The sequence below is a fragment of the Pistacia vera genome, unplaced genomic scaffold (assembly GCF_008641045.1).
Source record: "Pistacia vera cultivar Batoury unplaced genomic scaffold, PisVer_v2 Contig427, whole genome shotgun sequence".
Lineage (NCBI taxonomy): Eukaryota > Viridiplantae > Streptophyta > Magnoliopsida > Sapindales > Anacardiaceae > Pistacia > Pistacia vera.
Window position 1 is genome coordinate 695,534 of NW_022196254.1, and position 25,325 is coordinate 720,858.

The 25,325-nt window shown below is 33.1% G+C and overlaps 1 protein-coding gene and 2 pseudogenes across 1 annotated transcript; all 3 read right to left on the reverse strand.

The window, feature by feature from the left end:
- Positions 1-494: 494 nt before the first annotated feature.
- Positions 495-7,293, reverse strand: LOC116143193 (annotated as a pseudogene).
- A 3,833-nt stretch (positions 7,294-11,126) lies between these two features.
- LOC116143194 lies at positions 11,127-15,733 on the reverse strand (annotated as a pseudogene).
- A 7,810-nt stretch (positions 15,734-23,543) lies between these two features.
- On the reverse strand, positions 23,544-25,089 carry LOC116143228 (WRKY transcription factor 71-like). The gene is made up of 3 exons (XM_031428677.1): positions 24,558-25,089; positions 24,319-24,465; positions 23,544-24,132 (listed from the first exon to the last, which is right to left on the reverse strand). Exons 1-3 carry the CDS (start codon positions 24,986-24,988, stop codon positions 23,739-23,741), a joined length of 972 nt encoding a protein of 323 aa, XP_031284537.1. The 5' UTR covers positions 24,989-25,089; the 3' UTR covers positions 23,544-23,738.
- Between the last annotated feature and the right edge of the window lie 236 nt (positions 25,090-25,325).

The following is a 25,325-nucleotide window of genomic DNA, read 5'->3' on the forward strand; positions in this document are numbered from 1 at the left end:
ACTAATAAAACACCAAAAAGCATTTTCAAGGAAACCACAACAATGTATCTGTGTTCGTGTAAAAGAAATTCCAATTGAGTATACAAATTATTGTTGTTCAATACATGTAACAAGGAGAATTCACAATAAAAATTGCATTAGTATTGAACCTTGGTTTTTTTTTTTTTTTTTATGCCAGACGATAAATCTATATCACAGGAACCTACATTTTCTTTCTTAAATGAGGGACAAAAATTGATATATAACGATTCACAATATTACAAGAAAAAAAAAAAATATCTGTGCCATTTGCCGGCCTCTCCCAAATCGAACATCTAATTTTGGCTTCGCCATGGTAACGGAGGCAAATCTTTCCCCAAATGCGAAACATTGGCTTGGTAAAGTGGTATATCATTTGAGTTCAGACAGTGTTCCAACCCCCTTATTCACTCAACCTAACTTGTTTGTTTTTGATTCTTCAATACAAACCCCTGTGCAACTTTCACTTATATTTTTCAGGCCTGTAACAGTATCATTGTATTAAAGTAATTACAGAAGGTTAAGAGAACTAGCACGAAGTTTTACTATTTTAAGCAAAGGCTAAGTATGGGAATATATGATAAGTTGATGAAATTTGCTGTTTTCTCAAGTGTTCGCAAGAAACTTACGGGTGAATGAGGCAAGACAAGAATGAGTGAAACGCAGTACACACACAGAAATTGCACTCCGGCGAGAAAGTTAGACAGCAGCCGCTTATTGTCTTTTGTAGGTACAAAAGCTATCTTGAGTGTATTGGTTAATTCAAAAGTCTGTGAGATACCTGCAGAAGCAAGTCAAGACAGCAGACAATTGCCAGAAAAATAAAAGTTAATTTAAAACAATTTTCTCGCACGATAACAAAAATTAAAAATATTTACTTACCAAACATAATAGCAGTAGTAAGCATGAATTGAGCATAGGGTATTCTGGGATAAAAGAAGAGCCACTTGGGTTGTCCGTTAGGAATGTTTGATCTGCAAACACATACTAATTGATGAAATCATCTGCATAATTTTGGAGAATAGCAATTCTTTGCTTTTGGGTGCAATACTTAGGGTATGCTAAAATCATGATGTATTTCATGTTTTCCAGAAGAAGAAAAAGTATGTTGTTTTTATGGAAAGAGTTCCATTTCTGTACATTTTAATGGAACCAAAGAAGAAAATAAATGACGGTAAATATGTGATAAAGGTAACACCATATACATAGTAAGGTTAATCAGTGAATACAGAAATACAATAAGGAAAAAAAGGCAAACAATTTTGTCCACAAACCTCACCAGATATGGAAACTGCGAGATATAGGTTTCCAAAGTTATCTTGCCAAGCCACCTGGTATGACAGGTGTGCGTTAGAGACAAAACTATATATATAATTATATATATATATCGTACCGCAAAATAAAATTTAAAACCTTTAACCACATCATTACAATTTAATTTAATTATAATGGTCAAAGAACATACGCAAAAGAGTCAAAGACACATTCCGAAGCTGTTGAGTGAAGTTCCGCAAACAAATGTAAACACTGGAATCACAAAAAGAAGAGTTAAAAACTTGAATAAGCTCCTTAGATGATCACTATTTCTACAACCACCCCATAAAACTCCCTAATACATGCTGCACCAAAAAATCCTTTGTACATATATGGGAATCCATGAAGTGTAGGATGGTAACTTGTTGTATGTACCTTTGTCCAGCTTGTAGATGCATTCATACCATAAGTAACCAACCTACAAAGTAACCCGAAAGACATTAAACCTCTAACTGTAATAAATACATAAAATTAATTTATCATATTTAAGTAGTCAATAGCAGTAACATGGTCACAATAGCATGCACCTCACCAATAAAGCAATTGCCACAATGCCTGTTTTGATTGAGATGTTTTTTCTTGGGTTCGATTCCTCCAATTTTCTCCCATCCATTTCTCAACCTAATCGTTTAACCATCTTAAGATTAGATGTTTTGATTGTCGATTCGAAAGTAAGAAATCCAAGATCCCAAACATTCAAGAAGTTACATTGGGATGACAATAGGCATATATCATTCCGATGATCCATATATAGCTCAAGTCCAGATCTAAAAGCCACTCATGCAGTCGAGGAAGATCCGTTTTTCCAGGATCACTATACCCTGCCATAGGACAAAACATAATGACAAGATACAACTATCCGGATACGCAAGTCAACTTGACTCAAACCATTGGGTTTAGCCTGAATTAACCAATTCAGTTCTAATATAAATGAAATATCAAAAAGACAAGCATTGAACTTCATTCAAAGTAAGGTATGAGGAAAGCGAAGAAGCCATAAATCAACACAGTTTTACCACTAAAAAGCATGCCACAAAGAATTAGTAAAACTTGAGGGAAGGATTCTGCTCTGCATCTGCTAGGTTACTTACCCGTAAAATGAAAAAGGACCCCAGTATATCAAAACTCCAGAACTTCCAATCAAGATGACCACAAGAAGCATGCCAAATCTTACAATCATCACGATCTTATCTCATTGTACTTGTTAAAAATGCCAACAGCTCCATACACCATTATGGTGAAAAGCGTGTGCATTGGGCAGATATAGTACAGCATATTCATTGTTGAGAACAATACAGCAAAATGCCACAAAGAAATTCAGCCGCCACATCATCTGCATCGCAATAAAGATTTTGAAGATTGTTAGATGTTATTTTCAAAAAAAAAAAAAAATCATAACTTATTACAGTTGCAGTAATAATGCTAACAGTCCAGAAGAAAAAAACCTGAGCGAACTGGAAGGCTAAAATCCTTTCTAATGTAATAGTAGGAGAAGTTACCGACCCAGTCATCCAAACATATGCAGCAATAAAGATACGTATCGCTTTGTAAATCTCAGTGCAGCAAAGTAATGGTACATTAAAAACAGGACCTGTGGAAACAGAAAATGATTGTAATGCAACCACATAACGAGTTACAGTCGTCATGTATGGTTCACAAACAGAATAAAGCTACACACACAAGCATCTCCGACATAAGAAAAAGATAAGGTAGCATATTCTGTAAAAACAAAATTGTGCTGAATCCACTCATCGTTGGGCAATTGATGGAAACTTCTTCGAATAATGCATTTACAGAGAGGATAAAAGTAAAACACGAGCTTAATTTAGTCTGAATAAAATTAATAGCCATCAAGAGATAACATATCTTACAGCCAATGAAGAAAATAGGTGAAGTAAGATATGAGCAGAAGGCAATGGAAAGTGTGTATCGTCATAATTCAAAGTATTTATTTTATTATCTGACATATTTCAAAATAAATTCAAAACAAGAAAACCACTTCGTTAAATTTTTACTTTTTCCCCAAAGTCATGATAAAGGCATGATTTGTTTAAAAAGCTACAAGTTTTATAGAAAATACTTGCCTGCATCCATCCTTTCCACTCTTCAGTCTGATGCCGATTAAGGTAATAGTATGGTCTTTTCCAGAAATGTGGACTTGTCATTATGTTTCTTCAGAGAAGTCATAGCTGAAACTATGACAAGAAGAATAGAGAAAAAGGAAAGAGACGCGATTGTAGTTCTGTGAAAGAAAACCCACAAGAGAGGAAAATAAAATATCAGAATTCACAGCACAATCAAGCCTATCATGATTATCACATGCAAGTACAAACCACAACCCTAGAAACCTCATCTATAGATCATTTTTTCAGTAACATCAAAATCTCTAGATATATGCCACATAGGCTTCAATTATTTTCAGGTTAAGCATCATGTTTATTATCTTCTAACGAAGACACTGTACATATAAACCTCTGTCACATAAGACTATGTTGTATAACCCACCAAATCAGTAATAAATAATATAAAAAGATAAGACTATGGTATCCACAAAGAGAAACACGATAATATAAAGCCTTAAATAGTTCTTATTACAAAATTATCTGGTATGAGTTGCCCTTAGCATAAACATTTAAATTCTATAGCACAAAAACTATCACATCCAAGTTATATCCCCTCTGACAAGAAAGGGTAAGATGCCCAATTATATCTTTTTACAAGTAACAGTATCACTATATAAAGATGAAGAAAAGTAGATAGTAAGAGTAAAAATAAAGTAAGAAAAAAGGGATATGCAGAACATGTTTTCAAATTTAACTGGATATCAGACCCTTCCAAACCACCTAGCATATTTAATACTTTACCTTGAGTGAGGCATGTCAGTGCAAACTGCAAGCAATCAGAAATGAAAGAATAATAACATAAGATTTATATTTCAGTTTCATAAAGAAAGTACCTTGGTATAATAACCAATTACATGGTGCGGTCACATATATAAAATAAAAAAGTTCCCCCAAACTCATCCCTGCATGCAAAATTTAGTACTAATATAAGTAAGAGAATTTGTATATTACCCATCTACAAAATAATATGACTTACATTGCTCTCAAATTTGTCCGATTTTCTAGCAAGAAGCATCATCCATGGTCAGAAATCTGAAAGACCAAGTGGAGAAAAGGTAAGAAAGACTTTATGACAACAACCATAACAAATTCCAAGAAATTTAGCACATCACAAGAGGTGACCTAATCATGTTTGTTTTAAAGGACGAACTATGAAGCCTTGCAGAAGCTGATCTTGTGAGGCCTCCTTCCAACAAACAGCACGATCAGCTTCCTTGATAGTCTCCTTTTCCATTCATCCAGATTGGTGTCTGAATGGCTGCAACCAAGGAACGTACGTGTTAAGATGTTTCGGCATCCATTTCAAGAACTATTATAATTTTTACAAACTCATTACATTTGTTCTATCAGGACAAAAAAACCTTTCATAACAACAATCTTGTCCTATAAAAATGTTGATGCCCCACCATCCTATTATCCCTAACTTTTTTTTCATTCCCTAAGAACAACAAAAGTGGTGGGTTTTGCATAACTCTGAGCAGCATATAGCAGAGGGCCATAAGGCAGATCTCAACAGATACAAACAGAAATCAATTGAGCCAAAAAATTGGAAAGGAAGAGAAACACATCTACCCACATTATAGATAAAGAAATTCAGTATAGAGTGAATGGAGATTGACTTTTATTCCTTTGCTTTTTACAGAATGACAGGATACTTTATTACTGATAATTTTTAACAGACCAGTCTTCAAAAGAAACTCGTTCTAAACACGGTGCTTTCCAGAAGTTCCATATTCTGCATCCAGATACACACAAAAACTTAATCGATTCAATGTTTATTAAAAAAAAAAATCTCTTTTCATTACGCAGAAAAATAATAAAAAACCCATTTTCCATCATCCACTGCACCAAGTAAACACTGCAAGTGGGAAAGCGACTTACACTTTAGAATGAATGAATGTTTTTTAATATTCTAAAAACTCTGTATATCCATGCACAAATCACTGGGATTATTCCGAGCAGAATGACACCTGAAACATGCAACAAGAGCTTTGTTATGTATGCAGGTAACAATTACTCAGAAAAAATAAAGTTAATCATGATACAGAATAGCAACTTTGAACAAATTGCCATCAGCTTACCTTAGTAAGCGCAATAAATTACAGTTTCCCTCAGTAATATACAAGATAGTTGAGAAAAGTATAAAATATCTATCTTGAACTGACAAAGTTAGACTAAGCATACAGACATTCCCTCTAAAAGATTTTTCAAATTATAACACTCGAATTCGAACATCCAACAATGAAAAAATTGCTTCACATAATCCTATTAATCGTCATCAACTGTATCCATTAATTTCATTAATTGTATCCAATATATTTCACTTAGGCGGTCAACATGCTATGTTGGAAGGTGAACAACAAGCACAAGAAATGATCCACCGACTAACATAAGGCACGAAAGGCCAATTCATTAGAATAAGTTGCCACAAGATCATATCACAACACATACTCAGAGTTTGCAACAAATAGTTCTGATCTGAGTCTAATGACTTCAAACCTTAATAACTATTTACTCACAATCTTCAGGTCACACCTCTTTTGCATGCCCCAAGACATTATCACAAATCCAATCAAGTGCATTACTTGAAAATCAGTTACCAGAAACTCGCAATTACTAGATGTTACTAAAACTCCATCTTGCTCAACTAGCTTCACTTTCAATTTAGAACTTAAATCATCAAACTATAATCAATAAAAATACAAAAAATTCTGCATTACAACTTAAATTCATTGCATCCAGAAGATCTACAGGTAATTAACTAAAGTCAAATTAAAAACACAGTCTTCAATAAAAACGCTTTTAATTAACATTAGAAAAAATCAAATATACGAAGAAACTGAATGAAACTACACCTTGTCCAGCGTGATTGACCCGAAACCACCATTTTGGATCCGTAAAACTGCAATCAATGCGCATTAGATATCAACGCCGGAACATTTAAAAAAAATTAAAATTAAAATCTAAATCTAAATCTAAAATCTAAATTTGAATTTGAGATCATAAGGTGAAGTACCAGAAGAAAAGAAGCAGAACAGAAGTAAAAGCAAGAGTGAAGGAGTGATGTCTAGGACATGGTGATAAATATAGTTAGAAAAAAGAATTAAAAGCGTAGCGTATAATCCAAACGAAGAGAATGAGTTTGCTTAAAGAAGAGAGAAAATGTTGGACGATGCGTCTGTTTTCACTTCTCTTCTTTCTCTTCCTCTCTCCTAAAACGGTCGCTGGTTGTTGTTGTTGTTGCTGCTGCTGTTGTTGCTGTTGGATTTGGTTTTTGGTTGCTCTTTTGCTTTCGCTTTGACGCGCTAAACATAATATTACCATTAACAAATTATATATAATTTAATTCTATTTTATCACGTATTTGTTTTAAATATCACGAGTACGTGTGAATATCTTATTATTGGATTTATGTTTCCAAAAAAAGGATAATTAGTAAATATCATCTTAATCTTAACTCTTAAATAACAGTATCTCTAATTTAAAATAATTAACTAACGTTCTACTTGATTATATATTTTATAAGTATGAAAGAGTAGTAATGATTACTGCGATGCTTCTTGGGATTACTCGCTAAGGTTGCATAAGATTATTTCGTAATGTATCTTTTAATCGGATCATTATCTTGTCGGGACATGTTGGCTTATTATTATTATCCATATTCTCAATCCTATTCTCCAAATAATGCTTGATACATTTTCTAGAAATATTATCTTATTTTTTAAATTACTTTTAGACCTCAAAAAATATTAATTTCATTAAATACCCCCTAAAAAAAAGTTTAAAAATTAACAAAATACCCTGTAACCCATACTTGCCAGATTTCAGCAACCACCATCGTTGGTACTGGAATCTGCCACAACGGGAATTACAAACGAAACGGACGGTAATTCACCGATTTGGCCTTTTCCAGCCAGATCAACCGTGGATCTGGCCAGAAAATGCCAGATCTGGCCGTCGCTGAAGCCAAAGATGCCGTCGTTTTGGCCTTTTTTGGTAGTCGACAGCCACGGCAGGACCGTAGATCTGGCCTTTTCCAGCTAGATCCGCGGGGATCTGGCTGGAAAAGGCCATACATAATGAGTATGACCAGATCTGACCGGTTTGTGTCGTAACGCGATTTTTTCGACCAGATTTCCGGCGGTGGTGGCTGGAATCTGGCACTGCAGGTGGTGGGGTATTTTGGTCATTTACATGTTGTGGTATTTTATTAATTAGCAAACTTATGGGGTTTTTTTATATAATTTTACCTCGTAATACTCCCATATTCAATTATCTAATACTACCCCTAAATCCTATCCAAAATACAACCCAAACGCACCCTAGTAATCTTTTATTACTCAAGTAATTAATTCTATTTTTGTTCCATTTTGTCCTTACTTAATAACATTCCGAACCAGATCAATAAAAGGTTATTCCGTAAAATAACATTCAAGTATTTTATGGTTCCTATCACAAATACATTATTATTTATCAAACACCATAATAATTTAATAAGATGCTCATTACATAATCTTATCATTTTTTTTTTTCACAATTTTACATGATAGTTTGCAATTGGTCAGCTCTCAAAGATCCATTACAAACTAACCAATTAGATTTGTTATGTCAGATTGTGAATACAAATTTTATAAAAAAAAATTTTTTGGTAATAAAATATTTGTCAAAACCAAATGCAATTACTTAATCTATACCCACTATATTATAAATGGAGCAAGTATTAAAATAAATAAACCAAGAAAAAATTGGGAGATCTAAGCCAATAAGTAAAGATCAAAATAGAATCGTTGACTCTGAACTCTGACCCTGAGCGTTGATCATAACAACTACGTACGGTTGTTGGTGAACAGTCAAATCAGAGAGTTGAATTTTTATCCTGACCGTTGATATTGATTACTTGGTTGAATGAACTAGTGCATTAATTAGTGTAGAGAGTTAGCGTATAGGTTAAACATAAATACGAAGTGTAGATGAAGGAAAGCACCCTAACCGTTTTATTTAAACGATTTTTGAGATTAAATTAACTAAATTTAAAATGTGTTAAGTAGATTTTAATTACTTGTTTAGTGTAATGGACTGCTGTCTTTAGAATATGGTTTGTTTAGAGACCTTGACAGGTAAACAAACCGGATATTAATTTATTTATGGAATAACGTAAACAATTTTTCATATTTTTAATTCTAATTTAGTAAGTTGTTTACTGCATATTGTTGGAGCACAAAATTTGATTAAGACAGCTTAACCTATATAGTCAGTTAATTTTAAAAAAAAAAAAAATTTAATATTGAATATATACCAATTCTAATATTTTTAATATTTTTCTTTTTTATAATTAGTGTCCAATTAAGTTTAGTTGGTGGGCAATTAAGTAAATGACTTCTTAAGAGATTTTTGTAATTCCATAATTTTTGTTACATTTTACTCTTATCTTACATAACATTAATATGTGGTAGCATTATTTCCAATCTTATACAATAATTTATCATATTATGGGTGGCCATTCGTGTCCTCAATCTAAAACTGAAGACAAAATAATCCCAGCATCTTGGCCCAGTAAGCCCAAATTGATAAGAAAAGCCCGCATGCATCTTCGTTTATCTAATTTTGATTTTCAATAAATTTTTCTTCGATGACCAGGCATCCAAACCAGTGTACGTGTATCTCAACTGATCCTTTGACATCTTAAAACTATCAACCAGATAAAACTCTAATAGCTACCCCTATTAGCAACCGAAGGGGATCCAAACTAAAATCTCTTAAATAATACACCCAAAAAACCTATCGAACCGTTTTCATCATCCAGAAATACTTAATTTATTACGTATTAATCTGATGACATATTCCATTTAATTTCTTTATGTTCGTAGTACGTTAGTTAGTCTACATCATGAATCATACGATGGAGTCACCTACATCATACTTAAATCAAATAATTACTCATTAATGTTGGACAGTGGAGGGAGCACAATACCAATACTGATAGTTTGGCATTACTTGATTCTCCCGGCACCGTTTTGAGTTTGACAACTAATTAATTACCATAATTAATCAAAATAATTATTATAATTGAATCACATGTTAAGAAATCACTAATCTTCCAATTCCTGCTGATATCATGGTCAAGATAAGCGTGGAAATTTGACCACTAATTCATCGATATATTCCCATCTCTAACTCACATGGTCATGTATATTTTTTATATATGCATAGAGTATGAATCATAGCATATTATATATAAAAATAATGTGAATACGTAACCAAATAATATATATATATATAAATATAAATGTACCTAGAGTAGTTGTTGTTATATTGATTATTTTTATGGGTTTCAATTATTGATGTGATAATACATAATTGATTGCCTCTGACTGCATGACTATGGTTAGTCATTAAACTCTACACAGTGAGTACCACCCGCCCGCCTGAATTTGTCTTAGAATTGGGTAACCTCAACATGTGCAATTCTGATTCATTGGCTCCCCATTTTTTTTTTTTTTTTTTTTAAATAAAAAAACAGACCTGAAATATCAAATAAGAAATTATCTCTGGATAACCAATGTTTCGATAGGACTCTTGATGTATTACTCAAAAGTCCTAATTCGAGTCTCTCTTCGATTGTAATAAGGATAAACTAGAACTCTTAGTTGGTAGTTCTAGGATTCAGGGTATTAGTTAAAGTCGTGTAACTGTTCGAACACTCTCGCATAAAAACAAAAAAAAAAAATTAAGATAAGAACTTTAGTGACTTGGTCAATCTTTCTTATCCATGTTTGTATTTAAAAGGATAGGAAACTAGATAGATAGTGTCGATAATTGATCGAGTATCATACATAAACACTAAAAGACAAAGTTAATAGATTTTTTTTTTTTTTTTTTTCTGGTTAACCTATAATTGAGCATTATTATTAGTATATTTTTTGGGCCCTACAAATCCAATTTCTGATGAATTGTATTTCAGGAAAAGGGTTGGGTCATCCTTCTTCTGGTACCTTACCTCCTTGTGAATTGGGACCAGGAATCTAAAGATAACAAATAATAAATTAAATTACGGCATTGGGCTCAATTCAGACTGCACTTTCGTTTGGAGTTGAGAGAGTGAAAACTGAAATGATATGCAACAGCCGTCAAAAATACCTGCGTTATTTCCTGCTTTTTATGAACAAATCATAGACAAAACTTCCAATCGTATAGTGATATGCTTTCAACAATTGAAGCTGACCACAATATATACCTTTTAAAAATCTCCTTAAACTTTGCTTTTAGATGCTGTTTCTGACCGCCAACAACATAAAGCATTTTCTCACTTTCCCAAGCAAAACAAAACTTGTATGTTTCAACACACACAGTTCGGTAATTCTTTTTCCTTATGGTCGAATATAAACCCTTTAACCACTGGAATTAACTATATCCAAGGGTTTCTTTTAGTTGCGAGAGAGGCAGTCACTTGGTCTCTATAGACTATAAGATGAATATATTATCAAGAAAACATTGGAACAAAAATTCTGTAAGCTTTCATATATCACGCAAACAAGGGAGTTTCTGTGACAATAAATAAACACAAGCATATAGTATAATAAAAACTACATTTCTAGTATTATATATAAATATAAAAGAAATGAAATCCTCTTACATTAGGAGAACCTGACCATTCTCTCCAACTCTAACATTAAGTTCCTTAAAGAGGCAGTGCAAAGCAATTATACCCTAATTTCTAATCGAAGGCTACAATTTCACTTCCAAAATATACATATAGTGCTATAGATAATCATCGTTGTGCTCGAAATGTAGAAACAAAATAGGGAAAGAAAAAAAAATTCAAGTACCTCTCTACTATAGGAGTATTTACAATGAGAGGGGGAAGCAGCGGATATGGAGATATGGAGATTAATTAATCATCATCCATCGGGCATTCAATCATTCATGGCTCTCTTTTAGGAACATAGAAGGAACTACGTCCTGCAAAAGCCCGTAATCAGGAAGCTGTGGTTGATGATACTGCTCAAAGAGACGTTAACATTATTCTGTGGTGCATTTGCAAAGCGCCTGCACCACTCCCATGGTTATTATGTATGCCTGCACGGGCAAGTAACTCCCAGCCATTCATATGAGCGTAGCTCGACATGTCGATCGGCGTCGGCGTACATAGAGGGCCGGAACATTCGGCGGCGTTGCCTCTCAGCGTTGTGGGGATGGGGTGATGTGTTGGCCTTCATACGTGTGATCACAATCGATGGATCTTGAAAAGATCTCTCCACACTTTTCTTGACTGTGCATTTCTGAGTAGTGCACCTATAATAGCTTCTGCATTAAAAGGAAAGTAGTCTCCGATCAAAACTAGAATCAAAAGGCATAGTGTTTAACTATTTAATTAGGTTTCATTTTATCTTTTTCTAAAAGTATTTAGGCAAAATTTTGGATTGACTGTGTCTGTGTTACATGATATATGGGGTTTTGGTGTTTGCGTGTAAAGTTGACATACTAACCTTGGATAGGACTATTTTGACAGCTTTTTGTCCGTTTTTCTCCATCTATACCCATCTTCAAGATGATCAACCTCGCTCTTTGTCATGAACGCACTCGCGGTTCCTCGCCTCTTTTTCTCCTTTTTGTTTCTTCTTTGCCTCTGTCATCAAATTAACAACCAAAAGTGAATCAAAGTTACACCAAGAAATTAAATCTAGGCATGAACTGTTAAGAAACAAGATCCTTACATTTTCTTAGAGGTTTCTCCTCCATCATCCGACCCTTTAGGTTGCGCATCTTTCTTACTCTTGCCGAATCTTCTTCTGCACCACCTCGTAGAAGAGAAGAGATGGAAGAATTTGGGGTCGCCAAGTTTTCACCTAAGTCTTCAGGACCAACCAGTTTCTGATTACCTTCACGGAAGAAACACCTAGAGGAGAAGGCGACATGCCGAAGGCCTTCTCAAGAGAATTATAGTCGACCAACCCATTTAAGCGTCGGCGAAGTTGGGTTTCCAGCATCAACTCGCGCGAAGAAGTAGTGTAAACAGAAGAACCAGCAGCAATGGGGGCTTCTGGTCATGATACATGCCGGCGTTTGCAGACATATTATGTTGATCGTCAGGAAGAGAGATCGGTAATAAAGGTCTCTAGATTCATTAGACATGGAAGAATTAGAAGATGAGATACCACAAAGAAAGAGAGGTAGCTAGCTACCAGGGCGGTTTTGATGAGGTCCGCTGTCTTGTTAATCTGAGACTTTTTGTAAGTTTTAACCTATTTATGTGTCCAAGTTTTATATATTATATAGAAAATAAATTCATATAAAAATAAATAAACAGTCTTGAGCTTTGAATGCGACTTTTGCTACACCACTTTACTTTACAAGAGAAGGTTGACAAAGCAACTCTTCCATTAGAAGATGCAAAAGTGGCTTCTAATATGAACATTTCCATTCCAAAACTGCTATCCTCCTACCCCATCAATCAAACCACACCTTTCCTCTTTTTTTATAATTCTATCATCTAAACAAATTCAAATAAAAAAAAAATTATATATTATTGTAATATTAAACCCCACCTATTTTTGGTTCTTTGCAACACTAAACTTATTTCATCTGCCCCATACAAGTTTTTTTTTTTTTTTTTTTTTTTTTTTTTTTTTTTTTTTATGACCGGGATGTCCGGATCAGGTTACACATACCTCAACTAATCTTTTAAGACCCTGAAACTATCGATTGAGTGAGCTCTAGTGACTACTCTTATTACAATCGAAAAGTATTCGAACTTATGTTTCTTGAATAATCACACTCTTATAAAAGATATTTAATAGTTTTTGAAAATTCTTGAGGGTATTTAAAACTTATGAATTTCTCATATAATATTTGCTCATTTGTTCTCAAATTTATGTTAACTATAGAAAATGGGGCATGTCGGAGTGTCGGTATTGAAGTTGTGTCAATGCATAAAGGATTGGGGGTGGAAAGTGAAAGGAATTGAAATATTATTGAAAGGTGAGTGTTAAGAGCAAAAGAAGGGATGGGATAAATGGGCAGAGATAAGAAGAAGTCAGCGAAGACTACAAAGTAACGGGTTATAGTCAGGTCAGTAGTCAGTCAGTCATGAGATGCCTCTTTTTGTGCAATGAGAGCGCAAAGCCGGTCAAACTTTCAAACTTTACAAATACCACCTTTGTATTATTGGCACCGGCATTTGACCGTAGCCGACAACCTGATGCGGCACGTGGTAGACCTTTACCAGCTTCCTTACTGGAGTGATGCTTCCCCCACGTCATCATCTTCCCCATCTAACTTAACCTTTTTGGTCTCACAATTTTACTATTTCAGCTCTAGATTTCAGGGAGATAAATCTTTTAGGTCCAGTAAAATTTAATAGTAACACTTAGGTCCTTCAGGTAAGAGATGTTTGAATTATATATATTTTTTTAATTTTTTATGATTAATATAATAATTTTTAAATTTCTGATAGAATTTTTTTTTTATATAATTCTGGTAATTTGTAATCTTATTCACATAAAATAAGATTGAGGGCATTTTAGAATTTTAAAAAAAGTTTTGAAAAAATTGCTATCTGAGCTGAGTCATCTAACTGATAAGGACCAACTGTTACTATCAGATTATATTGGACCTAACTTTATTTCCACAAAACCTCAGGGACCACAAAAATTAACTCAAATTTGTCGTGAATCCATTCAAAATTGGTGGAATTTAATAATTTTTATATTGAAGAAAAATTGATATAGAGAAAATTAATTTTAATTGTGTATTAATTTTAATGATAATGAATAAATTGGTTAGTGGTTAATAATAAATCAAAGGACCGACTATCATTTTCATATATGTCCTAAAAATATTATAATAAGGAAACATACAAATCGAAATTAATATGGCCTAGAAAACGTAATAATAAAGTCGTTTAATTAATTAATTAATTAATTATGTATTTCATTTATTTTTGGGTGGCAATTGTTGTTCGTAAGTAGCTCCACAAATTGAAATCATCTCTTCAACACCGCCAATTTATAGAGACCCAAAAAAAAAAAAAAAAAGTTATAATAATTTTATTTTAGGTAATTACATCATAAAACATATATTAATGAATACAATTTTTTTTTTTTTAATTGTGCTAGGGGTGTCCAGACTAGGTTGCACACATCTCAACTAATTCCCTAGAACCCTAAAGTTGACAGTTTTGTGATTGGAGGTGTCTGAACTAACTTACGCATACATTCAACTGATCCTTCAGGACCCTGAAGTTAATGACTGACTAAATCTCTAGTGATCATCCCTATTAATAATCGAAGAGAATGAAACTTAATACCTTTTGAGTAATATACCCAAGAATCTCTATTCGATAACCCGGCCTATGTTTATTTTTGTAGTGTTAGTTACTAAACACGTTAAGTTAAATATAAGGATGAGATGTAAATAAAATAATTAATTAGTGGGAAAATTATCCAAAGCAAGATTGGAAGTAGTCAACAAGAAATTAAAAAAATTTCTTACTTAGCAATCATCAAATGACAAGAAAGCAAAAGGTAACTTTGAAATATGATACAATTGGTCAACAACAAAAAGGTTTGAATAAATCTAAAGGTAAATAGTTTAATTTCTTTATGATTTACCTCATCGTTTTATTAGATACGTTGTCGTAGTAGGACAAACCTTTTTTGAAAGGTCACATGATGTACTCTTTATTAATGTTGCTTCTTTTTTATTCCAAATTTGGATGACCTACGATATTAAAAGAATCATTAAAATATATTTTGCTTTTATAGTACAATAAATAAATTTATTTCTTACAAGAATTAAAAAAAAAAAATCTTAAAACAAATAAAGTTTAAAGGCTGCGTTTGATTTAATATTTTTACACTGTCCTATCTATATCTTACCAAAATACATATTTGTTTTCCTATTCTAAAAATTCAAATCTATTTTATTCAACTATTTTTAAACCCTCTAGGTTTGTTAATTTAACTAAACACCAAAAAAAAAAAAAAAAATTTAGAAATTGATAAAAACACCCTCGCCCACCCACATTTGTCAGAATCAGGCCACCATCGTTGAAAGGTAGCCAGAATCTGGCATAATTTTGCACTATCGACTGGATATGGTCCGTAGTATGCCGATCTATCTTTTTCTGATCAGATTCACCGTTGATCTAGCTAAAAAATGTCAAATCTACAGCTAAAGATCTAGTCGTTGATGACTAGATCTTTGGTCATAGCTGATCATCAACGATCGCCAAGATATGGCTGTCGTTGACCATCCACGATGACCATATCTTTGGCCATCTTTGACGACCAAATGTGGCCAGATCTGACTGTAGATCTAACATTTTTCGACCAAATTCATGGTGGTTTATCCGAAAAATGCCATATCAGCGCAGGACCAGCCAAATCAGTTTGGCCGTGTGCCATTATGGTGACTATCGGCCACCTTCCGATGGTGGTGGCCGGCTGCCGGCGTTTAACGGGTGGGTAGGGGTGTTTTTGTTAATTTTTAATGTTTTACTGTAGGGGTGTTTAGCTAAATTAACAAACTTATGGGGTGTTTTATTAATTTTCAAATCCTGCCTCTTAATAATCACCCATCTCAACATTTTTAAAAATTCTACCCAAAATAATAAAACAAACATACTCAAACATTTTTTTTTTTTTATATGGAAAATCGTTGAAGTAAACAAGAATATTTTATAGAATATAATCTTAATAGTATGTTGATTGAGATATTTAAAAAGGATGTTGTTGAATTGAATGAAATTAATTTCTTCATCTTTTTTGTCAATAAATCATAATATTTGTGAAGAAAACTAGAAAAGTAAGATGTAGAAACATTATATATATAATCAATCATTTTTTAAATTAATATATTGAATTAGGGTGTTAACACAATCATCGCACGGTGATTAGTGGGAAGCTTTCAATTAATAGTCGGTCCAAAATGAAAAGGCAATAGTGTAAAGTAGTAAGTAAAATGACCGATTTTCCCGAGCTATATTTTCTTAAACCTAAGTTCCATGCCGTAAATTATGCCTAATTTTTTGCTCCACCTCTACATATCTATATATTGTCTTGTCATGCCTAAAAAATATCTACAAATGAAAGTACTTTTTTAAAATAAATTAAATTAATTTAGTTGTGTTGAATTGGATTAAAATATATGTAATACAATTGGAGTGTATTTGTCACATTAATTCTAGCATAGTTGCATGCCACCCTCTTGAATGACATCAACCTACCTTCTGTCCTTCTTCAAATGTTGGTTGTGAGACTGATTTAACACTTTTTTTATTATTATTTAAAGGACTATGTTTTATATACTTTTAAAATGTATTTAATATTTACTATATATTAAATTTCATATATAGATATTTTGAAGTTTTTAACATGCTGATCTATAAAATTTCCGACATATTTACACTAGAAGCTAAAATTTTCATATTCAAGGGTCTGATGATAAAAAATATTTGTTCCCTTTATTGATTTTCTAGGTTCTAATCATCTTAAGGTCACCTATCACATTTATGATTTCGTTTGGAATATTGGGCTTGTGGGGAGTTTAATGGGCTCCGACGATTAGTTGAGGTATGCGCAAATATTGACCTGGACACCCTGATCATCAAAAAGAAAAAAAAAAAAAAAAAGAGATGGGATGAGGTTAGTAATTGCATCATGTATGAATCATGTTTTTTTACAAGATTAAAGGAAAAATGACACAAGTTAACCCCAAGGGATTGGTCTAGCGGTCAAGAATATTTGCTCCCTTCATTTAGTTTCTAGGTTCGATGTGATTTACCTGGTCCTTTAGGCTTATAGGGTGATCAATGAACTTCCGGACATCACAGTTACCTAAAAAAAAATCGACGCAAGTTTCGTTTCTATTAATAAACAGACACTTTATTTCACTTTTTATCAACATACGAACATTTTTTTTTGTTTAATTGATAAAAATGTTGTCTATTGATGTAAAAAAACTTTGAGCAATGCTACAATTACCGAAAAATGTGTATCGAATTCATGCACCGAATGACGTGACGAAATCCTGACCGTCGATTAATATTAATTCATAATTAATCGACGGTCAGAATGGCGTCACGTAATTCGATGCACGAATTCAGTTTGCATTCTTTGGTAACTGTATTATTTTCCAAAAACTTTTGAATAAGTGTTGTTAAAAAATGAGATGGGATAAGGTTAGTAATTGCATCATATATGAATCATGTTTATTCTTTTCCCATAATAAAGAATCTGTGGGAGAAAATGTGACATGTTATCTAGAAGGAACATCGTATATTTGATTGGATAATAAATTCTATATGTATACACCAATAATAGAAAAAAAAAAAAAAAAATTAATAGCGCATAGAATTACATTCATTCTTGTGTTAGTGGAGAATTCAATTCAAAACAATACAATTAAATTAAACAAAGTAGATGTGGTTGCAAAATCAGTGAGAATAGTTGTTTATTGTAGATGACTTTGGGCTTGAGAGCTTGAGATTGTTGACCTTTTTTATATAATTAGTTGAATTCAATATAATGTATAATGTGACATAAAGTATTTGTATTGCTGGTCTCTTTCAGTTTCAATACACAGAGGGCAGGTTTTTTGTTAGGTGTGTCAAGATACATAATTTCATCCCTTTTCACATCACAATGTTCAGGACAAGAATATATAATTTAAAAAAAAATAATTATTTACAAATTCGAATTCAAAAAAACCCTATACTCTTCGAAAAGTAAGAACAAACCACGTAGCTGAAAATCTAACGGCTAACCCCTTGTGGGTATCTAATCTAAAGTTGTCCCGATCAAAGAAAAATTCGAAAAAAAAAAATCATATAACGTAACATACTCTTTGAAAAGTAAAAACAAACTACATACATGACAATCCAACGGCTAACACCAAACCACTCTCTCTTTTTAACAAGGTGGTTTGACCAGTTTACGCATACCTTTATGATTACTTGTTTAAATCTTAGGAAGTAGGAGGATTTAAATCTCAGATTGTTTGTATTAACCACACATCTTAGCGCTCATTCTACCACTTGAGCTATCTAAGGATGGGTCCAACGACTAACCCCTTGTGGATATCTAATCTAAAGTTGTCCCGACCAAAGAAAAATTCGAAAAAAAAAAATCATATAACATAACATGCTCTTTGAAAAGTAAAAACAAACTACATACTTGACAATCCAATGGCTAGCCCTTTTTTTTTTTTTTAAACAGTGTGTCAAGGCTAGCTTACGCATACCTCGACTAATCCTTAATCCATGTAGCCATAATCAGACTGCTTAAATCTTGAGAGCCAAGGGGAATTGAACATGGGACCGTGCGCTTTAACCATAAATCTCAGTACTCATCTTATCACTTGAGCTACCTAAGGGTGAGTCCAACGACTGACCCCTTGCCAGTATCTAATCTAAAGTTGTCTCAACAAAGAAAAATTCGAAAAAAAAATCATATCACAGGCTACTTTTGTTTGAAGGAAAATAGCATAGAACTTATACAACATGCTTTTTTAAGGTCCAATGTCAATTACTTATTCAAGTCTATATTGGCAACTTAATGGCAAAATCAGCAACCTATTCCAACTCAAAATCTATTTCACTAATAATATCTAAGACTAAAAACATCAGTGGAGGTGCCACACTATGAGAAGATTGTATTTTTTATAACACCACTTTACTTACAAAGAGAAGGTTGACAAAGCAACTCCTTCCTAGAAGATGCAAAGTGGCTTCTAATATGGAAACATTTCCAAGTTCCAAAAACTGCTATCCTCCTACTCCATCAATCAAACAAACCTTTCCTCTTTTTTTAATTATTCTATCATCTAAACAAATTCAAATAAAAAAAAAAATTATATATTATTGTAATAATTAAACCCCACCAATATTTTTGGTTCTTTGCAAACTACTAAACTTATTTCATCTGCCCCATAAAGTTTTTTTTTTTTTTTTTTTTTTTTTTTTTTTTTTTTTTTATGACCGGATGTCCGACAGTTACGCATACTCAACTAATCTTTTAGACCTGAAACTATCAGTTGAGTAAGAGTCTCAGTGACTATCTATTAGACAATCGAAAGATATTCGAACTATGATTTTTGAATAATACCCTCTTGATAAAAGATATTTAATAGTTTTTGAAAATTCTTGAGGGTATTTAAAACTTATGAATTCTCATATAATATTTTCATTGTTCTCAAATTTTTGTTAACTATAGAAAATGGGCATGTCGGATGTCGGTATTGAAGTTGTGTCAATGCATAAAGGATTGGGGTGGAAAGTGAAAGGAATTGAAATATTATTGAAAGGTGAGTGTTAGAGCAAAGAAGGGATGGAGATAAAATGGGAAGAGATAAGAAGTCAGCGAAGACCAAAGTAACGGGTTGTAGTCAGGTCAGTATCAGTCAGTCATGAGATGCCTCTTTTGTGCAATGAAGCGCAAAGCCGGTCAAACTTTCAAACTTTACAAATACCACCTTGTATTATGGCACCGGCATTTGACCGTAGCCGACAACCTGATGCGGCACGTGGTAGACCTTTACCGCTTCCTTACTGGAGTGATGCTTCCCCCACGTCATCATCTTCCCCATCTACTTAACCTTTTTGGTCTCACAATTTTACTATTTAGCTCTAGATTTCAGGGAGATAAATCTTTTAGGTCCAGTCAAAATTTAATAGTAACACTTAGGTCCTTCAGGTAAGAGATTTTGAATTATTTTTTTTTATTTTTTATGATTAATATAATATTAAATTTATAAATTTTTTTTTTTATATAATTCTTAATTTTAATCTTATTCACATAAAATAAGATTGAGCATTTAGATTTTAAAAAAAGTTTTGAAAAAATTGCTATCTGAGCTGAGTCATCTAACTGATAAGGACCAATGTTACTATCAGATATATCGGACCTAACTTATTCACAAAACTCAGGGACCATAAAATTAACTCAAATTTGCGTGAATCATTCAAATTGTGGAATTTAATAATTTTTATGAAAAAAATTGATTAGAGAAATTAATTTTATTGTGTATTAATTTGATGATAATGAATAAATTGGTTAGTGGTTTAATAAATCAAAGGACCGACTATCATTTTCATATGTCCTAAAAAGCGATATAAAAGGCAACCTAGAAAACGTAATAATAAAGTCGTTTAATATTAATTATATTATGTATTTCATTTATTTTTGGGTGGCAATTGTTGTTCGTAAGTAGCACCACAAATTGAAATCATCTCTTCAACACCGCCAATTTATAGAGACCAAAAAAAAAAAAAAAAATTATAATAATTTATTTTAGGTAATTACATCATAAACATATATTAATGAATACAATTTTTTTTTTTTTTTGTGCTAGGGTGTCCGACTAGGTTCACACACTCAACTAATTCTCTAGAACCCTAAAGTTGACGTTTTGTGATGGAAGTGTCTGAGCTAACTTACGCATACATTCAACTGATCCTTCAGGGACGTGTTAATGACTATAACTTCAGTGGTCATCCCTATTAAAATCGAAGAGAATAAACTTAATACTTTGAGTAATATACCAGAGTTCTATTCGATAACCCGCCTTTTTATTTTTGTAGTGTTTTACAACACGTTAAGTTAAATATAAGGATGAGATGTAATAAAATAATTAATTAGTGGGAAAATTATCCAAAGCAAGATTGGAAGTAGTCAACAAGAAATTAAAAAAATTTCTTACTTAGCAATCATCAAATGACAAGAAAGCAAAAGGTGACTTTGAAATATGATACATTGGTCAACAACAAAAGGTTTGAATAAATCTAAAGGAAATAGTTTAATTTCTTTATGATTACCTCATCGTTTTATTAGATCGTTGTCGTAGTAGGACAAACTTTTTGAAAGGTCCATGATGACTCTTTATTAATGTTGCTTCTTTTTTCTTCCAAATTTGGATGACCTAGATATTAAGATCATTAATATATTTTGCTTTTAAGACATAATAATAATTTATTTCTTACAAGATTAAAAAAAAAATCTTAAAACAAAAAGTTTAAAGGCTGCTTTGATTTAATATTTTTACACTTCCTATCTATATCTTACCAAATACATATTTGTTTTCCTATTCTAAAAATTCAAATCTATTTTATTACTATTTTTAACCCTAGGTTTTTATTTAACTAAACACCAAAAAAAAAAAAATTAGAAATGTAAAAACAACCCTCGCCCACCCACATTTGCAAATCAGGCCACCATCGTGAAGGTAGCCAAATCTGCATAATTTGCTACGACTGATATGGTCGGTATGTGCCATCTATCTTTTCGATCAGATTCACCGTTGATCTAGCTAAAAAATGTCAAATCACAGCTAAGATCTGTCGTTGATGACTGATCTTTGGTCATAGCTGATCATCAACGATGCCAAGATATGGCTGTCGTTGACCATCCACGGACCATATCTTTGCCATCTTGACGACCAATGTGCCAGATCTGACTGTAGATTCAACATTTTTCGATCAAATCATGGTGGTTTACCGAAAAAGTCATATCAGCGTCAGACGCAGCCAAATCATTTGGCCGTTCATTATGGACTGTCGGCCACCTTCCGATGGTGGTGTCCGGCTGCGCGTTTAACGGGTGGGTGGAGGTGTTTTGTTAATTTTTAATTTTATGTAGGGTTTTAGTAAATTAACAAACTTATGGGTGTTTTATTAATTTTCAAATCCCATCTTATAATCACACCATCTCAACTTTTTCAAAAATTCTATACCAAAATATAAACAACAAACCTAAACATTTTTTTTTTTTAATATGGAATCGTTGAATAAACAAAATATTTTATAGAATATAATCTTAATAGTATGTTGATGAGATATTTAAAAGGATGTTGTGAATTGAATGAAATTAATTTCTTCATCTTTTTTGTCAATAAATCATAATATTTGTGAAGAAAACTAGAAAAGTAAGATGTAGAAACATTAATATAATCACATTTTTTAAATTAATATATGAATTAGGGTGTTAACACAATCATCGCACGGTGATTAGTGGGAAGCTTTCAATTAATAGTCGGTCCAAATTGAAAAGGCAATAGTGTAAAGTAGTAATTAAATGACCGATTTTCCCGAGCTATATTTTCTTAAACCTAAGTTCCATGCCGTAAATTTGCCTAATTTTTGCTCACCTTATATCATATATATGTCTTGTCATGCCAAAATATCACAAATGAAGTACTTTTTTAAAATAAATTAAATAATTTAGTTGTGTTGAATGGATTAAAATCTATGTAATATAATTGGAGTGTAGAAAGGGTTGGGGTCATCCTTCTTCTGGTACCTTACCTCCTTGTGAATTGGGACCAGGAATCTAAAGATAACAAATAATAAAATTAAATTACGGCATTGTGGCTCAATTCAGACTGCACTTTCGTTTGGAGTTGAGAGAGTTGAAAAACTGAAATGATATGCAAACAGCCAGTCAAAAATACCTGCGTTATTTCCTGCTTTTTATGAACAAATCATAGACAAAACCTCCGATCGTATAGTGATATGCTATTCAACAATTGAAGCTGACCACAATATATACCTTTTAAAAATCTCCTTAAACTTTGCTTTTAGATGCTGTTTCTGACCGCCAACAACATAAAGCATTTTCTAACTTTCCCAAGCAAAACAAAACTTGTATGTTTCAACACACACAAGTTCGGTAATTACTTTTTCTCTTATGGTCGAATAATAAACCCTTTAACCACTGGAATTAACTATAGCCAAAGGGTCTTATCTTTTAAGTTGCAGAGAGAGGCAGTCACTTGGTCTCTATAATGACTATAAGATGAATATTTAATCAAGAAAACATTGGAACAAAAAATTCTCGAAGACATTCTGTAAGCTTTCATATATCACTGCAACAAAATGGAGTTTCTGTGTGACAATAAATAAACACAAGCATATAGTATAATAAAAACTACATTTCTAGTATTATAATATAGTAATATAAAGAGAAATGAAATCCTCTTACATTAGGAGAACCTGACCATTCTCTCCAACTCTAGAAACATTAAGTTCCTTAAAAGAGGCACTGCAAAGCAAATTATACCCCTAATTTCCAATAGAAGGCTACAATTTCACTTCCAAAATATATATATATATAGTAGCTATAGATAATCATCGTTGTGCTCGAAAAGGTTAGAAACAAAATAGGGAAAGAAAAAAAAAATTCAAGTACCTCTCTAGCTAGTAGGAGTATTTACAATGAGAGGGGGAAGCAGCGGATATGGAGATATTGGAGATAAATTAATCATCATAATATCCATCGGGCATTCAATCATTCATGGCTCTCTTTTGAGGAACATAGAAGGAACTACGTCCTGCAAAAGCCCGTAATCAGGAAGCTGTGGTTGATGATACTGCTCAAAAGAGACGTTAACATTATTCTGTGGGTGCATTTGCAAAGCGCCTGCACCACTACCATGGTTATTATGTATGCCTGCACCGGGCAAGTAACTCCCGAGCCATTCATGATGAGCGTAGCTCGACATGTCGATCGGCGTCGGCGTTAACATAGAAGGCCGGAACATTCCGGCGGCGTTGCCTCTCAGCGTTGTGGGGATGGGGTGATTGTGTTGGCCTTCATACGTCGTGATCACAATCGATGGATCTTGAAAAGATCTCTCCACACGTTTCTTGACTGTGCATTTCTGAGTAGTGCACCTATAATAGCTTCTGCATTAAAAGGAAAAGTAGTCTCCGATCAAAACTAGAATCAAAAGGCATAGTGTTTAACTATTTAGTTAGGTTTCATTTTATCTTTTTCTCAAAAGTATTTAGGCAAAATTTTGGATTGACTGTGTCTGTGTTTACATGATAATATGGGGTTTTGGTGTTTGCGTGTAAAGTTGACATACTAACCTTGGATAAGGACTATTCTTGACAGCTTTTTGTCCGTATTTTCTCCATCTATACCCATCTTCAAGATGATCAACCTCGCTCTTTGTCATGAACGCAACTCGCGGTTCCTTCTGCCTCTTTTCTCCTTTTTGTTTCTTTGCTTTGCTTCTGTCATCAAATTAAACAACATCAAAAGTGAATCAAAGTTACACCAAGAAATTAAATCATGGCAATGAACTGTTAAGAAACAAGATACTTACATTTTCTTAGAGGTTTCTCCTCCATCATCCGACCCTTTAGGTTGCGCATCTTTCTTACTCTTGCCGGAATCTTCTTCTGCACCAGCCTCTGTAGAAGAAGAAGAGATGGAAGAATTTGGGGTCGCCAAGTTTTCACCTAAGTCTTCAGGACCAACCAGTTTCTGATTACCTTCAACGGAAGAAAACACCTCAGAGGAAGAAGGCGACATGCCGAAGGCCTTCTCAAGAGAATTATAGTCGACCAACCCATTTAAGCAGTCGGCGAAGTTGAGGTTTCCAGCATCAAACTCGCGCGAAGAAGTAGTGTAAACAGAAGAACCAGCAGCAATGGAGGGCTTCTGGTCATGATACATGCCGGCGTTTGCAGACATATTATGTTGATCGTCAGGGAAGAGAGATCGGTAATAAAGGTCTCTAGATTCATTAGACATGGAAGAATTAGAAGATGAAGATCAACAAAGAAAGAGAGGTAGCTAGCTAGCCAGGGAGCGGTTTTGATGAGGTCTCTCAGTCTTGTTAATCTGAGACTTTTTGTAAGTTTTAACCTATTTATGTTGTCCAAGTTTTTTATATATATATAATAGAAAAGAAATTCATATAAAAATAAAATATAAACAGTCTTGAGCTTTGAATGCGACTTTTGCTACACCACTTTACTTTACAAAGAGAAGGTTGACAAAGCAACTCCTTCCAATTAGAAGATGCAAAAGTGGCTTCTAATATGGAAACATTTCCAAGTCCAAAAACTGCTATCCTCCTACTCCCATC